Consider the following 16,725-nt stretch of genomic DNA (forward strand, 5'->3'; position numbering starts at 1 on the left):
CCACTTGCCTGCCAAAGGATCAGCGCCCCTCACTGTTCCCCAACACACAAGAACATTCATTAGAGTGACCTCCTTTAGTGAGCAGGTCTGTAGGGCTCGTAAGCCAGGTCGTGGTGGCGAATGCCGCCCGACTGGTGTGGCGGCATGCCGTACTGCTGCTGGTGACCGTAGCCGGCGTTGTAGCTGGCGCGGTTGTCATGGAGGGGAGCGTAGCTGCCGTTGGGGATGAACTTCTCCTGCTCGCTGTCATTGCGGCGGTGCGAGCGGGAGCGGGAGCGGCTCTCGGGCTTGCAGCAGCAGATGGTGAAGACCCAGAAGAGGCCAGCGGCGAGGGCGAACGCGGCGCCCAGCCAGGTAACGGCGAGGAAGGACGTGTTGACATTGCCCTTGACGCCGTACCACTTGGCCGTGGCCTCGACAGCGCCGACGACCACGACAGACATGGCTGTCATCAGCGAGGCGTAGGCACAGACCGCGATTGTAGCAATGCAAGCGATGACCCAAGTCAGACAGCTCACGGCCCGCGAGCACGAGGTGAAGAGGGCGAAGAAGAGCTCGACACCGAGAGCGATCATGGCGATGACGTAGACGACCTCGGTCCACTTGGTCACCGTCTTGAAGGCATTCAGGGAGTTGACCAGCTCCTTGGGGATCTCGACCTTGGCGCCGGCAGCGGTGCCGACAGTCGTCAGGGTGGATGTGTTCAGGTAGGTCGAGGCCCAGTCGAACTTGGCCTTGGTGCAGTTGCGCTTGTCATTCTGGCTGGTGGTGCAGTAGCCCCACAGGTTGATATCGTAGAGGTTGGCCAGACCGAGGTCAGCGGCGGTGATGTTGGTGTTCAGCAGGGCGGCAGCGTCAGCAGGGATGGCTTGGTCCTTGGTGAGCTGGTGGACGGTGTCGTCCACATCGCGGCTGCTCTTCTGGGCCTTGTCTAATAAGCCTTTGGCCGTTATCGGGCTGATGGACAAGCCGGTGGTGTTGACTCGGAAGAGATAGAGGTCTGTATTTGTCACGCCAGTGAGACCGGCGATCAATAAGCAGATGATACTGGTGACTACCAGCAGAAACGGTAGCGCCACGCAGAAGACTCTTCCTACGCTGACCATCGTAAAGTTTTTGGTGCTTTGTGGGAGGTAATGAGGTGGGTCGATTTCAGTGGTCGCTGAGTGGTGATAATGATGTAACAACGATCGATAATACCTGGAGCGAGCGAGCGAGGGTGTGGGTGTGTGTCCGTCGAAAAGTCGTTGATCGTAGCGAATGCAGGTGGGTGGACGATGTTTCCGCTTCTTGAAGACGACTCGAGTAAACGGGAACCTGCCAAAGTGGAAAAATAATAGAATGGAAGAGCAGAAGTAATCCGGGACACAAAAGGCCAGAGGATGGGACGGTTATTAATCCCGAACGAAAAACATGACGGCGAGTTACAGTTACACACACACACATACGCACACGCACGCACACTCACAGGTCCTGTTCCTCATCCGTTTCGTGATAAGCGTGGCGCAGTGCTGTTTGTCGTCCTGCTGCCCACATTTGCCCACCTCAGCCTGGATGTGGATGACTTGGCAGTGTTTAGCCTATCGAAACGTCACTTTTGGTTGCACTCACAGCCCCCCAAGTGCGAAAAGTGCTGAGTGCGCCCCCCTCTCCCCCGTCCCAGCCCGCCGAACGAGAGTTTTCTGGAGAATCTGAGGCGATCCTAGCCTACTGCGCTTGCCTTCGGGCAGGGTAAACCCAGCCCATCGGCGGCCCTAGACGCGCCATCCGAGTCTCGTCAGACGTGGACGATGCCTTCGTTTACCTACCACCGACCAGCTACCAGGCTGCCGATTCCTTTTGAACCCATCGTCTTAGCTGAAGCGCATGGTGATTTTTTTATTTTCCTTTTTTTTCCCTTTTTTTTTGTCTTTTACTAGCCCGTTGGCCCGATGATGGTGAAACGCTCAACGCGGGCCAGAGGCAAGCCCCAGGAATTTCATTCCATCATTTTTCTGGGCACTGCAATACTCCGGCTCTGTCTTTGTTTGAGTGTAACCTCTTCCTTGGTCCCTGGAAACATGCATGACGTCTGTTTGGGAGGCCTGAGGAGTGTGTTGCGAGTCGTGGTTGCCAGGGCGGCGTACAGTCGGAGGGCTGGGGAGATCAGCTGCTAGTGGAGGTGAATAGTGTGCTGATCACTTGTAAAGGTTTTTTTTTTCTTTCTTCCCCCTTCAAAAGAACGCGCATGCTGCTGCAAGAACAAATTACCTAGTGCCCTCGGGATCCCTGCCGCTGCATTGGCTGGACAAACATTAATTGCAAATATTATCACGAGTAGGTTCATCATCGGCGAAGTAAGAAACTGTGCAATCCTACGCATGTAGACAAAGCCGAAGCCCGGCAGACACCCTGTTCTTTTACCTGGCAAACACCAAACGCCAGAGAAATGGCCCGCCGGCAAAAAAAAAAAAAGAAAAAGTGAGTGGCGTTCCGTGGCCCCGGGTGGTAGGAGATGGCTGGGAAGTTACGCGGCTTGCACATCAGTGTGGACCCTGGCGCAGTCAGCACAGCTCGCTCAGCTGGACGAAGCAGGCGATGTGCACTTTCCAACACACGAAGAAATGGGGTTCCTTCCCCGGCATTGGGGGAGATGAGATGCTAAAAAAGTCCAGAACGGTGTAGCAAGTAGCCCATCGTCTATCGGAAAAAGCGTCATATGTACTAGAATGCACAGACTTGAAGTAAAACAAACCCGCCTACATCTAAAAATAGTTCGCCCCTCTTATAGGGATGGCTTCCTAAAGTAAGGTTTATTGTCTACACATCCGGTCCATGCTAACCCTACTACTACTATTATTATAGCTGGCCGTAACGACATCTCGAAAAGGTCTCTATACTTGATATTATATATATCCTGTGATCCCATCTCTGAAAATAGTTGTCACAAACACTCGGCCGATTTGCCGCAACGTCCGTAGACCGGGGGCGCACACCGTTTTCATTCAGTATGCGACGTGTCGGATTTCCTGTACGTCAGCACTGCATACAGCTGTTCGTTCCGGCTAGGTATAGCTCTAATATATGCTGCCATGCAGTAACGTAATAGCAGCCCGCTGTAAGATCAGAACAAAAGCAGGCCAATCCTCATGTTACTTCCTAACTTACTGAGCATCTCGGCGAATGCTAGTCAATATAGGCGGTGACTTACGTGCACACCCCTTGAAGAATAGAAGCCGTTCTGGGGGGATGCCCAGGTCTTCGACAGCTGCGACTAGGAGATCCTTGACAACATCCCCAAAGAATATACCGGCCTTATACGTACCAAGATTTCGCCTAGTGAGTGCTCTGAGCGGTTGGTATACCTGACCCGGATCGTCCCGCTTGCTGCAATCGCCGTGATATGGTCATGGCACGTGCCTACATTTACTAGGACGCTGGTAAAGGCAGCAAAAGCAAAGTCTGTCCAACCAGTTCCGGAGATATGTTTGGTATGGGCAGAACAGGCGAAATCACATGGACGTCCAGGGTCCATGTATGCATGCGAGAACCCCTGAACCCAACGTGGCGTGTGACTGCACTTACTTCACTATATATATACACACGAGGTAGGACGAGCTTCTGTGTAAGGCCGTACGTAGGGGATTGGCTACTGAATACATGTAGGTAGCCCATGCACCACCTTGATCACCAGGTCCACACGGGTTTCTCTTTCGTTACCCAGCAATTGGGCCAGTCATTGAGTAGCTGACAACGGCAAGGCATGTTGTCGCGTTGCCATTGGATGCCCTCAGGCGTCGACAGCCAGGTCCCGACTTCATTGCCCAGAAATGGGCGGAAGAGTGAAAACAACAAGAACATATCACACGATATCTCTCGAGCGTCTTAACTTTTCCGCATTGCTGCCCGTTGAGATACTTGCAGTAGAGGAAAAGAAGAGAAACCAGTCGGATCGTTCCCTCTAATGGAGTTGAGGTAAAGAAACGACGGGTAGTTTGGTCTCGACTCTTCTGACGGCTTTTTTCTGTTTCCAGATCCCAAATGTGACTCGGTGAAGCGCTGCAGAGGCTCAAGCGCCCCGCCTGGGAAAGCCCACATTGGTGGGACATTTTCTCCAGTTGGCCCAAGTCTGGGCTGCATCAGGCATGAACGGGGGGACAGTTTGACAGCAAGTGAAGCCTGACTGCCGACAACGGCCAATGGGGGTCGGACTCTATCGTCGTTTTCAGTATGCTGCTGACCAGTAGCTGACGTCCCTCGTCCATTTAATAGTCAATCAATAGACTACCAACTATGTACATAAGATATATATATATATATACATATATATATGATAAGAACGGGATGTAGATGGCAGGTTCTGAAAGCGGGAAATGATCGGCGCCCGTCGTGGATCGATTTCACATACGGGAAAGAGGCCTGCGCATGTTGGGAGGCGGCGTCCGGCAGACAGCTTGCTTGATCCTGCTCAGATCCCGCCGGAGTAGCAGTAGGTAGTAGTAAGCGTTTCGACTTTCGAGAGACCCACGACCGAAGCGACAGCGACAGCGACAGCGACAGCGACAGCGACAGCGACAGCGACAGCGACAGCGACAGCGACAGCGACAGCGACAGCGACAGCGACAGCGACAGCGACAGCGACAGCGACAGCGACAGCGACAGCGACAACAACAACCACACTCGAAAAACTCCCCCGGTGCATGTCATACATACGTGCGGCGAAACCAATAGTCTTGCACCTTGGCGCTCACCACATGCTCAAGCTGTGGCAACCAGCTACCAGCTTATCGGGCTCAAAAAGACTTGGCTGCAACATCGCCAACACTAAACAAACCAACCAACTATCGCCCTCGCTGCTGCTTGCTGCATTGCAATACCAATACCAGCACTCCGTCCATCGTGGCTCTTGGCGCTGCGCCCGGTTCATCAGCAAGACTCTCGACAGACCTGCCTACATCTTTGCAATCTTAGAAGAGAATCCTTTCTCTGAGAGGATCCCCGCCCCTCACCTCACTTGAATCCCTCTTATTCTCTCGCTTGCCCACCAGATTGATCGATCGAGCACCGCCACTCCGAAGTTCGTTCCCCGCATTTCGACGCTTATCACCCTCTAACTGACTTACTTACGGTCTTGGGTCCTGCCTACTACTACTACTACTACTGCCTCAGTAGCATCGCAACGAAACGAACCCGGCAGGGCTTTTGGAAAGGGTTCGCCAGCGTATCTTGCCTAGTCGCGCTAAGAACTTCGGCGTCCTTGTGCCCCTCTTACTCCTCCCTCCTCTTGTTCTTTCAAGTCGAGTAGCAGAAGTAGCCAGTCCAGGTCCAGTCGTAGTAGTTGCTGTCGTCGTCCCTAGCGGCTGTCTTTGCCGCTTTGTTCTGTCTGTCCCTTGCTTGATACATACGACCTGCCGACTACGCCGGATTGTTTGTCGAGAGCCTTCTTCGTCTTCACTACGAGGTGTGTATAGGCGCAGAAGCCTTGAACCGACGCCTGGACAATTGCCCTGTTCCATCAATCCCACGCAAGCCCAACTCGACGCACGCAATCCGAAGAGGCCTAGATTGCCGACTTTCCCACCCCACAACGCGCGGTTGAATGCGGCTGAGGTTGGAAAGCAAGCCAACCCAATCTTTTGCTGTGTCTTGCCCGGCCGGAACCCGTACTTTCCCACACCACACTACCCACCACATCGTCATAGCCTCACGCATACACATACGCTCTTAGCAGTAGGTTACTCTCTCCAACAACTTCAATCACACGCCCAACACCGGCATTGTCTTGCCAGTATCTCGTGTCCGTCGTGTTTGGTACTTTGTTTGTCCTTTGACTGCCGGCCGCGGATTCACCCTCCCCGCTCGGCTGCACGTAGTTGGCGCCGACCGTCTCTGCTGTCCCTGTTGATGCATACTCAAGTTACTTACGCCCATTCTTCTGCTGCAGCCAATCTCCAGCCACGGACGCAATCACGGCGCCTCGAGTCTCTTCCATCACCCTCATCCTCTCCGCCCTCGAACGGCTCTTCCACCCTCCCTAACCCGACCTGCAACTCTTCCCCAGTCTTGCAACAACCTCGTCAAGTCACCCCGACGTCGGGTAGCGGCTGGCTGTGAGGACAGCCTCGGTGGACCACGAAGCGCACCTCCGGCCTCCTACTACATATAACCCTGCACTCAAGAGACGCTCGGGAAACATACTATGGGAAATCAGGCCTCCAAAGAAGGAGGCTCCTCCAAGGGCAGCGGCCCTGGAGACAACCTGCAGTCTTATCCCAGTTTTAGCAGATCAGACACCAAGGACTCCACCCGCTCCTTTCGCTCCTTGCGATCCAAGATTCCAGGAGGCGGAAAGACGGACAGCCCCAGGAACTCGGCCTTGCTATCCAACGGCGATGCTGCTGCTGCTGTTGAGAAGTCAGATGCCGCTTCCGTCAAGTCGGGGCGAAGCTCCAAGTCAAGGGTTGGTCGTTCCGACTCCACCATTGGTCCAGAGTCTCCCGAGTCGCCGCAGTCGCCAGATGGGCTTATGTCTCCTCTCGACGACACGCAACCGCCTCCATCACCAATCCACTCCACCTCTATGAAGGCAGGCCACGCCGATATCACCGCTGCCCAGGCTAGCGGGGAAGTCGACCACGTCTCCGACCAACCCCCTACAGGCGGCGTCAACCCGGGATCCCAAATACCAGGGAAGCCAGGCCAGTCGATCCTGGTTAGGAAGGACAGTATGGCCGGAAATGGCCAAAATGCCTCTGCCGAAGGAAATCCCGACGAGGTATCACCTGGCGGGGTCGCTATGGGTGACATTAAGGACATTGATCTGGACGACTTCATCAAACGTCTACTAGATGCTGCGTATGCTGGAAAGGTTACCAAGGGCGTGTGTCTTAAGAACGCCGAGATCGTGGCAATCTGCCAACGAGCGAGAGAGTGCTTCCTCTCACAACCAGCTCTCCTCGAGCTGGACGCACCGGTGAAGATCGTCGGAGATGTTCACGGACAGTATACCGACCTTATTCGTATGTTCGAGATGTGTGGGTTCCCACCCAACGCCAACTTCTTGTTCCTTGGCGACTACGTCGATCGCGGCAAGCAGTCACTCGAGACGATACTGCTTCTGCTGTGCTACAAGCTCAAATACCCCGAGAACTTCTTCCTGCTCAGGGGCAACCACGAATGCGCCAACGTGACCAGGGTCTACGGATTTTACGACGAGTGCAAACGCCGCTGCAACGTGAAGATCTGGAAGACTTTTATCGACTGCTTCAACACCCTGCCAATCGCAGCTATTGTCGCAGGAAAGATATTCTGTGTCCACGGTGGTTTATCGCCAGCCCTCAGTCATATGGATGATATTCGTAACATAGCGCGGCCTACTGACGTCCCTGACTATGGCCTCCTCAACGATCTCCTGTGGTCCGACCCGGCAGATATGGAACAAGATTGGGAGGCCAACGAGCGTGGTGTCAGTTACTGCTTTGGCAAGAAGGTCATTACCGATTTCCTGACCACACACGATTTTGACTTGGTCTGCCGGGCCCATATGGTGGTTGAGGATGGCTACGAGTTCTTTAACGACAGAGTCCTCGTTACTGTTTTCAGCGCACCAAACGTAAGTACTCAAGGCGCCACCATTATGTGAAGGTGTAATGCTAACCATCCCATCTAGTACTGTGGCGAGTTTGACAACTGGGGAGCCGTCATGTCAGTGTCGTCTGAGCTCCTATGCAGTTTCGAGCTCCTCAAGCCACTGGACTCCTCCGCCTTGAAGAGTCACATCAAGAAAGGAAGGAACAAGCGCAACACAATGTTGAATAGCCCTGTAAGTTTATTATTTTGACCGTGTGCTATACGGCCGTGGCAAGCACCTGTACTGACCTAATTTTGCAGCCTGCGAACGTATACCCCCAGAGCGTATAGCGTAAGCTCAGCGATAGACGACGAGCTTGAACATATGTGCACTGGTTCGAGGTATCGGACGACCGTTGCCTTGCCTAAGAGCTTGGCCCAGCCATCTCACTTGTGGATGGATCCGGACATTCTTTGAATTAGGAGAGCGTAGTCAGTCCCGAGTGGACCAGGGACATCATATTTCATGATGCGCCCGGTGACCAGGGGTGGCGCCAGACGATCTTTAGCCGAGTTGGGTCTACGGCAGCTTACGAGCGCACCACAGCGAACAGTTTTGGGCGTGGACGTAAAATTCCACGTTCAATAGCGAGGATGGAGACCTGGAATGGCTTTTCCTCACTTTGCCCTAAAGTCCTGTCGGCAGAGAATGGGCATGCTTTCCACACATACATACGCATACGGCGAGGTACACTGCAGTAGAGACCGTGGTCCTGCATTTACTTCTACCGCGGAAATAGGCCGCGGTACGATCCATTCACAGAAGAGGGCATGGTTTTTTATTTTGGCGGGGACAGTTGGCTGGCAAACGTAAATGCCCAGAGGATTCTTCTCACTCACACGGACAGCGAAGCATTGCGAGAGGGGGTTCGAGAGCGAACGGTGGCTGCTGGAGGATGCTGGGAATTGTAGAAGATGAATTGTGCTGATGTTGATGATGTATACTAATCGAGTTTCTTACTGTCTATCCTCCCCTTTTCTCGAGGATAGACCAACGACGCTACTTATTCCTCATTCTAGAAGCGACGGGAGTAACAAAGTAGCTAATGGATGGTCATCTTGATCAATATTTCTAGGTGATTGGCCACCTGCGGTACGAATGCCCTGGCAACTTACACTCGTGATGAACCCCCCGCCGGGTGATGTGTTGTTGATGATATAAAAGTCAAACAATAGTTAAGAACAAATACCTGAAAACATGCATGATGAAGGAAACCGATGCTGTTTATTATATGGTAGCACTACTGTACAACGCCGGGGCTAGATGGAGACTGCCTCCTCCACTCCGATCTCACTGTCCTCAGCCTCCTCCCCTGTCTCGAATAGAATGATTAAGTAACGTGATGGTAAAGACGAGCTACGTTCTTTCCCCTTTGACGCACTTACCAAAATATGCCTCCAATTTGGCAGAGGCGGCAGCAAAGAAAATGCGACTCTGGTACTGCCTGAGTCTAGACACCATGGATACAGAGGTATCGTTCGAATGGTCCTGATCATGTTGTGTTGTGCCTGCCACCAGATTTTACACACAATCACAGGTCGTTCACCCGGCCACCCCAAACTCCCAATGTACCCGGCGAAGATTCGGTCGCATCTAGTCGCTATATCTTGCTGGTCGTCTCCGGACGCGGGTGCGGTCGATCACATTACTCCCGTCGCTGTCGTCCGCCGCCCGCGACCCGCCATCCGCGTCATCGTTCCCAGCATGGCCACGGCTACGTCGGCCACCACCACCGCCGCCCAGGGCACTCAAGTCGTCTTCGCTGTCGTTGACCTCGGAGGTGCGCCGGGTGGTGGCGATGTTGCTGTTGCGAGGCCGAACCATGTCGATGTCGTCGTCAGCAGCAGGCACCGAGAGCGGACTGGACTCGAGGGCGTTGTGCCTGATGGCGCGACGGGTACGCTTCCGACTAGGAGTGTTATCCTCGCGCTCGTCCGAATCAGTGTCGTGGGCGGCGTTACCGCCCATCACGGGACGACTGACTACCGGATGGCGACGAGTAGAACGTTGGCTCCCTCCACTGCGGCGGGTGGCGCTGGCACTGGCACTCGCACTCGCGCCCGGTGCAACCGGGGCTTCTTCGTGGCCTTCTCCATCGTCATGATCGTCGGTGATGACCTTGCGTGCCTTTCTGCCACGTCGTTTGGGCGTAGCCTGCAAAGGACCGTCATCTGTTTCCGGCTCAGTGGAAGCATCAGGGCGGTTTTTGCTCAGGTGGGCTCTGGTGAAGAGATTATCCGTCTTGGGCTTGCTCGACGTGGCGGCTTCGGTGTCAAATCGTCTACGGTTACCACCACGAGCCGGACCATCCAAATTGGCTGCCGCAGGCCGGTATTCCTCTTCTTCCGACTCATCCTCGACCCTAGCGCGTTTGCGTTTCCTTGGCTTTTCGTCTCTAAACGGGTCTTCTTCGGCCTGTGCTTCCATTGCATTCTCCTCATCGTCGTCTAGATCCGAGTCGACCTTGGCAGCCGCAAACGCCTTTTTGTTGTTATTTGGCTTGCGCCCTCGCTTCTTGGGCGGGCGACCCCTAGGTTTCTTGGGCTTGTCCAAGTCTTCCTTTTTGTTTTTGCGTTTCTTGACTTTCTCTTCCTCCTTCTGCTCGTCAAGTAGCTTCTTGGTCAAGTTGGGGAAGTTTTCACCGTAGTTGAAGAAGAGTTCCTCGCCGGCTTTGATATCGCGCATCGCGCTGAACTTGATCCGGTATTCGCCGCAGACATACAGGATCTTGGGCGTGATATTGCATCCTAATCCGCGCTTATCGGCATCGTCCTGATGGTTGATGTAGCGACTTAGATTTCCATATATAGCCGCATCAACCCAGATGCCTTCCTGCTCAAGCAGCGTGAACAGATAAGATGCATTCGATTCCTCATCAAACACATCACCCCGCCTAGCCTCTCGGCGAACTCCCTCATCCTGGCTGATCAGCTCACCGACGTATTCAATGACAAAATCGTCCTGGGAGATATCTTGTGCCGTAAAAAGACCGTAGCCACAGTTCTCAATCATTGAATTACCAAGGACAAGAGACTTGGCTTTGCCTCGCTGAAGAGCACAGTTCTGACAACCCGTGGTGTAGAGGTGATCGTTATCCGCATTTCGAGGATTCGCGCGGTCTAGGGCACCGCAACTGCCACAAAGGACCGGGTCGCATTCGCGGTTGAGCTGGACGCATATACAGCTCTTCTGGTCTTTTGACTTTGCATTCGGAAGACATGACTTCCCAAGAGAGTGACAAGCGCAGCCGGTAAACTTGATCGCGCATGTTTCAGCGGTACATCGACAAAAGCGTTCGCACATGACGCGGTGCTGAACGCAGGGGCATCGGCTATCACAAGGTCCCTCGTGAGAGCAGGGGTCGAAGTGATCTCTTCGTTGGTGCTCATGTGTAATCGTCTGTTCTTGCCAATCGCCTATGAGCACCTTTTTGTGGCGATCGTACCAGTTGACTGACTTAACTTTCACTGGTGGCGGCAGCGACTCGAACGTGGGCTTGAGATCGAGCTTCTCAAATTGGCGATTAACGTCCCAACAGGGCCTGCCGGTTGCCACAGCTGTTGCACACTGTACTGGAATGTTGGTATCGCAGAGAGTGGCAACAAAAGTCCTCAGCAGCATTGTCTCGGTTTCGCTCCACGGCTTCGCCCGTGTCCCGCGCGGACCATACACATGACAGTCCTGGCCGCATGGCTTTTCGGCTTTGCGAGCCACTGGGCTGCCATCCCCCTTTTTCTTTGCAGCCCTGATGGCCTTCTTGCGAAGCAGAGGCTCGAGGCCACCAACAACTTCGATAGAGAACCGTTTCCTTTCATTATCAACGCCATACTCCCCATGCTCACAAGAGTGACTGCAGCAAATCAAGCAGCCAAGCAAGGCGTAAGTCTCGAGAAAAGACTCCACGGTCGTATCCTCTACAACAGGCTTGACCTGGCTCGGAGTATCTTTCATCCACTTCTTGTTGTCGACGATAGTATCGACCGACTTGTCGAGTAACAACACATCGCGTAAAGTAACGGCTCTTTTGTCGAGTTTTGCCGAGTCAAAGACTTTGTCGAAGGCTTCGGTGAACATGCTGACTGCTCTCGCTGTGCGCGGGGACCCAATATCGTCGTTATAGGAGTTCAACAAACTGCTTTTTTGTTGAGGCGTCACAGCGTCGGTCTGGCTTGCCATGTATCGAATCAGGGTAGATTTTGTGCAGTTTTCAAGGCCGAGCTTGTCCAGCCAGTGGTCCAGATACAGCAACAGAATGGTGCTGTGTTCCTTCTGCATGGTCTTGTGGACTTTTTCGGGTCGACTGAGAGTAGCAAATCCAGAAGTTTTGTCCATGCTCTCCAGATTCTCGAGCCACCGCCGGTATTGGGGCTCCTCCTCATCTGCCAGATCTCGCAAATGGGGCACGAAGCTAAGCATTGTGTTGGGCGACAGGATGTTCTTCTGTATCTCTACATGGTGGAAGTTATAGTTGGGAACAGGTCCAACGTCAGTCTTGATGCCGATCACCTGGAAGTGCTCCCGCTTTTCCTGTTTTGACAAACGACCGGGTCCCAGTTGCTAGAACGACATCAGTTTGTGTACTATTCAGATGAGTATGGCCATACGCTGGTGCGCAACATACCTTGGTCTTGAACTTCATGACCCCCTTGCCGGGCTCCATCGCTTTAGATTTGAGTTCGGAAAACCAGTTCTTCTTGGCGATATCGGGCTGCGATGGAGCGCCCTTCTTCCAAGCCAAGTGGATTTGACGGGCAGTCAAACGAGCGCCGTCATCCTCGATTTCCTTCTTGAACTGTCTTAACTGCTTTTCCAGCTTTTCGATGGTCCACTCGGCCTTTTTGGGCGTGTGGGCCTTAGGGGTGCGGTGACTGGCATGTTGATGAGTTTGCGGGCTGGGGGGCGACATGGCAGGATGAGCAGATTTGCCCGCAACGCCGGTCCTCAAAGGTAGTTGGTTTGGCGCAGTCTCCTCCTTGGCCTTTTGAGCCGACGCTCTGTTGCCTCGTAGAGGTGACGCTGTAGTGGGCGAACCAGGTGCGGCTTCAGCGGGCAGCTGCGCCGGTGGTGCAGAAGGAGTCCCTGGTTTACGACTGCGGGAGCCGGGCTGGGAGAATGGTTGCGATGTCTGTTTCCGGGGAGTACGAGCTGGGACCCCTATCATCTCCGACTCGTCGGTGGAGGAGAGCGTGGTGAGGTCGACAGAGTCCTGGGCGGGACCCATTTCGCCCAAACTAAGAGGTCTTATCGGGGAAGCAGCGCGTCAAGATAAAATAAACTTCAACGCCGCAATGGCCCGAGAAATGCGAGGTTGAACCTTGCGAGCCCCTCTGGCCTTTCTTTCGACGTCCTAGGTCAATGGGATGTGACGAGTACAGGAGAAGGCCAATCAATGCTGGCAGCGCCTCATCTCACTACGTTTAGATGTGCATAGGAGCTGCGCAGAAAGTCTCAAGGTCTAGTTCAAGAGATATAAGCATGCAACGGGTTGCATGCAAGATAATGGATCAATCCCCGGCTCTCGGTACCAACTGTGCGGTGACACTATGCTATTGTCTCCAAGTGACAGACTGGATTAACAGGCAGAAAGCCTCGATGTAGCCCCGATTGCAAGTGCAAGTAATGAAAATGTCCAAGAAAAGACGCGCAGATAACAGCCAAACCTGATGAACGAAATGGACAGCCAAAGCGCAGGCGACCTTTTCTCGAAAATTGGTAGGCGTACAATCAAGGTATTCACAGAATGGATTGACAAACGGTGGTGACCGCCAACCTCAGCGGCGGAAAGATGATGGGAGTACTAGCCACTATGTTAGGAGACGCGAAGCGATCGCGTCTTGTCTCACGGTCGGCCGGCCCCATTTAATTCCTCTGTCACTTGTCAGTCAACAGAGGTGTGGCGCAGATGCCTGTGGCTATATGCCCGTGCTGACTGATGGCCCAAACTTCTCCCTTCAATTGATGCAAGCGACTTCCAATACAGTAGTAGGCAGTTGTAGATCAAGTTCATTATTGATGTCCATCATTATTAGTATGAGACTTGTATTGCACGTGACTTCATGTCTGGATTGTTTGAATAGTACCCTCGAGTTGCTGTGGTTATGACCAGATTTTATGCACGATTTACGTGCTCCCTTGACGACGGTGATGTAGCTCTGATGTATAAGTAGGACCCGACTTCCTTTTCGACCACACCAGACGAGGTCAGTACCCCGTCCCGGAGGTATGAAGAATGCAGAGAGGATTGAGGGTCTCTGTGCCAGCAGCCAGATGACGTGCGATGGTACCCCTAATTCCTTCCAGGTCCGCATCAGGAAGAGTGCATGTCTCTGTCTCACCCAACGAGGTCATCATTGCCGTGGTGATGGAACGGAATTCAATGGTGTCAATTTCACCCTCTTGGAGGTGCGGTACATGCGGCGTGCTGTGGTACGGCAATCGAAGTATTGGAAAGCCTGGGTGCCTGGATAGCTCAGTTGAGCCAATGGCAGGAGGCCAATCAGAGGCCGATCGGCACTTAGCAACACCACAGCCCGCTGGATCACCGCTGGATCAGACTCAGTCCGACGCCCAGCGACGCCGTTTCAGCGCTACTCTTCCCTTTTCAATGATGATGACGTAGGATCCAGTGCCTTCCCGTCCCGACATTTCCATCCACCGTGCTCGTTTTGGGGTGCGGTGCTGTCAGTGGTCGTCCCGTCTCATCGACTACGTACATGTCCTACAGCTCTCTGTCTCTCGCCCTCCCGCCGCTGGATAAAACGAATGACATTGACGATCCGCCTTCACTACCAGCCCAACCCCCAAAACCACCCCTCCTCTCTCATTCTCTCTCTCGCGCACCCAAAACCTCTCCCTCACTTGCCTACAGATATACTTATACCCCATATACCCTACCCAGCCTTGCGGACTTTGCCACTACTAATACGATCGGCTATCTCTATCACAGCTGATCCGCCAACTTCCCCAGTACAGACGCAGCCCGCTTTTGATCGACATAGGTCAACTCGCATCAATTCAGCTGCGCGATTCGACCTTGTGCATCAGCAGGAGCCTTTGTCACTACGACCAAAGGCCACTTCATCTACAAGGCGCGCCTTCGGCTTCGCATTCGTCAATCAGCTACGCGGCACCGCCTCTACGCTTGATCACCATCAGCTTTCGCCAAGATGCATCGCACATACTCCATGCGCCAGACCAGGGCGCCGACTGCCTCGCAGATTCAGGTATGGCATCCCCTGGGGTGCCCTATCATTGTATCTACGAAAGGTGTCACTAATGCCATGCCTTGATTAGAACCCCCTCCGCCTCCATCAACCACCAAGGCCGGTCGCCTATTTGGCAAAGGCACATTTGGTGCGTCGCATTTTGCCGCAACGATGTCGCAAACAACTGACTTGAAGTAGGACATGCCCTCCGCCGCAACGCCGCGGGCGCATTCGGCCCCGACCTGGCCAAGAAGTTGACACAACTCGTTAAGATGGAGAAGAACGTGATGCGCTCCTTGGAAACCGTCGCCAAGGAACGCATGGAGGTGGCAGTACGTCGCAGCCGCATTTTCTCAACCCCTTCTTAAGCATCGAATAGACCACTAACTCATCAATCAGCAACAACTTTCCATCTGGGGCGAAGCTGGTGATGAGGATGTTTCGGACGTTACAGACAAGCTTGGTGTGCTTCTGTATGAGATCGGAGAACTCGAAGATCAATACGTCGATCGTTACGACCAGTACCGTGTGACCATGAAGAGCATCAGAAACATTGAAGCTTCGGTGCAGCCTAGCAGAGATCGTAAGTGCTCCTTCTTTCTGGGGTGGCACCAGTGGTGCCTAGTCTCGTTGTACTGCATTGCCAATACTAACACACCGGTTCTTGATAGGCAAGCAAAAGATCACCGACAACATTGCCCAGCTCAAGTACAAGGAGCCCAATTCGCCCAAGATTGTGGTCCTTGAGCAGGAACTTGTTCGAGCCGAAGCCGAGTCGCTTGTTGCCGAGGCGCAGCTGTCCAACATCACGCGTGAGAAGATCAAGTCTGCCTACACGTACCAGTTTGATGCCCTGCGCGAACACTGCGAAAAGGTCGCCATCATTGCCGGCTTCGGAAAGCATCTCCTTGAGCTTATTGACGATACGCCCGTGACCCCCGGCGAGACTCGTGCTGCTTATGATGGCTACGAAGCCAGCAAGGCTATCATCCAAGACTGTGAGGACGCCCTCACCAACTGGGTTACCTCCAACGCCGCGGTGTCATCCAAGCTGTCCACCAGAGCCCGCACTTTATCTACGAGGCGCAGAAACAACATCAAGGCTCGCAGCGAAGGATTAGATCTGTCGGGTCAGGATGCTCCTCTCAACGACCGGGACTCGTGGGTTGCGGCTGGCGATCACAAGGGTCATGACTACGACGACGAGGACGAAGAGGATGAAGCGGCCCATTCTGCACTCGACAGTGACAGCGGTCTCAATGGCGAGCACCACCGTGGAAGAAGCGAGGTAGTGGCTGCATAGGATCTGCCTGGCAGATAATACAATCGATGCCGGCCTAGGCGTAGATCTTACGAGCAATGGGCTTTAATAATGTCTAATACAGAGACACGAAAGACAATGAAATCAACAGCTTCTTAAATTCACTTGGGGGGTTCCTATGGGTGTTCCAGGAACGAAGCAAAGGGTTGACAGGTGTTATGTACGGATGGGCTTTTTGAAACAGTTCATTCAATGCTGCGGACGGCTCTTCCCGGGTGGTTGCTGATTGGGGGCCATCGTCTTGTAGAACTAAAGTTATTTCTCAATATAAAAACCAAGTCTCTCACATCTACGGCATGCATTGGGCATGAAACGGGGCCGGGTCACAACACCATGTTTGCACTGACGTATGATGGCCACAAGTGTTCAAAGAACGGGTTGTCGACGGGGTTGCAGATGGTGATGGTTGGCAGGTGTTGTGGAGCAGTCACGGCTGTCATGCAGCCGTCATAATAAACCCGCTCCCACAGATGAAGAGATCCCACAACATCCAGTGCTCAAGCAAGCGCCTTAGGTAGATATTCCCTTTGGATGAATCTGTGAAGTCGAATTTACTCGGTACCTAATGCGTGATGAGCAGATAGGTACGA

The 16,725-nt window shown here is 53.5% G+C and overlaps 5 protein-coding genes across 5 annotated transcripts; 3 read left to right on the forward strand and 2 right to left on the reverse strand.

The window, feature by feature from the left end:
- Positions 1-74: 74 nt before the first annotated feature.
- PG986_003193 (uncharacterized protein) lies at positions 75-1,106 on the reverse strand (the record flags this gene model as incomplete). The annotated part of the gene is made up of 1 exon (XM_066839415.1): positions 75-1,106. The coding sequence occupies one exon, from the start codon at positions 1,104-1,106 to the stop codon at positions 75-77; it is 1,032 nt and encodes a 343-aa protein (XP_066704479.1).
- Positions 1,107-3,495: 2,389 nt separating this feature from the next.
- PG986_003194 (uncharacterized protein) lies at positions 3,496-4,807 on the forward strand (the record flags this gene model as incomplete). Its single annotated transcript, XM_066839416.1, has 2 exons — positions 3,496-3,514; positions 4,452-4,807. 2 exons carry the CDS (start codon positions 3,496-3,498, stop codon positions 4,805-4,807), a joined length of 375 nt encoding a protein of 124 aa, XP_066704480.1.
- A 1,371-nt stretch (positions 4,808-6,178) lies between these two features.
- On the forward strand, positions 6,179-7,899 carry PG986_003195 (calcineurin-like phosphoesterase; the record flags this gene model as incomplete). The annotated part of the gene is made up of 3 exons (XM_066839417.1): positions 6,179-7,591; positions 7,649-7,801; positions 7,870-7,899. The coding sequence occupies 3 exons, from the start codon at positions 6,179-6,181 to the stop codon at positions 7,897-7,899; spliced, it is 1,596 nt and encodes a 531-aa protein (XP_066704481.1).
- A 1,303-nt stretch (positions 7,900-9,202) lies between these two features.
- Positions 9,203-12,830, reverse strand: PG986_003196 (uncharacterized protein; the record flags this gene model as incomplete). The annotated part of the gene is made up of 2 exons (XM_066839418.1): positions 9,203-12,166; positions 12,231-12,830. The coding sequence occupies 2 exons, from the start codon at positions 12,828-12,830 to the stop codon at positions 9,203-9,205; spliced, it is 3,564 nt and encodes a 1,187-aa protein (XP_066704482.1).
- A 1,945-nt stretch (positions 12,831-14,775) lies between these two features.
- PG986_003197 (lipid-binding protein) lies at positions 14,776-16,117 on the forward strand (the record flags this gene model as incomplete). Its single annotated transcript, XM_066839419.1, has 5 exons — positions 14,776-14,875; positions 14,903-14,962; positions 15,013-15,146; positions 15,214-15,397; positions 15,486-16,117. The coding sequence occupies 5 exons, from the start codon at positions 14,776-14,778 to the stop codon at positions 16,115-16,117; spliced, it is 1,110 nt and encodes a 369-aa protein (XP_066704483.1).
- Between the last annotated feature and the right edge of the window lie 608 nt (positions 16,118-16,725).

The sequence above is a fragment of the Apiospora aurea genome, assembly GCF_038362705.1.
Source record: "Apiospora aurea strain CBS 24483 chromosome Unknown utg000002l_segment0_segment0, whole genome shotgun sequence".
Lineage (NCBI taxonomy): Eukaryota > Fungi > Ascomycota > Sordariomycetes > Amphisphaeriales > Apiosporaceae > Apiospora > Apiospora aurea.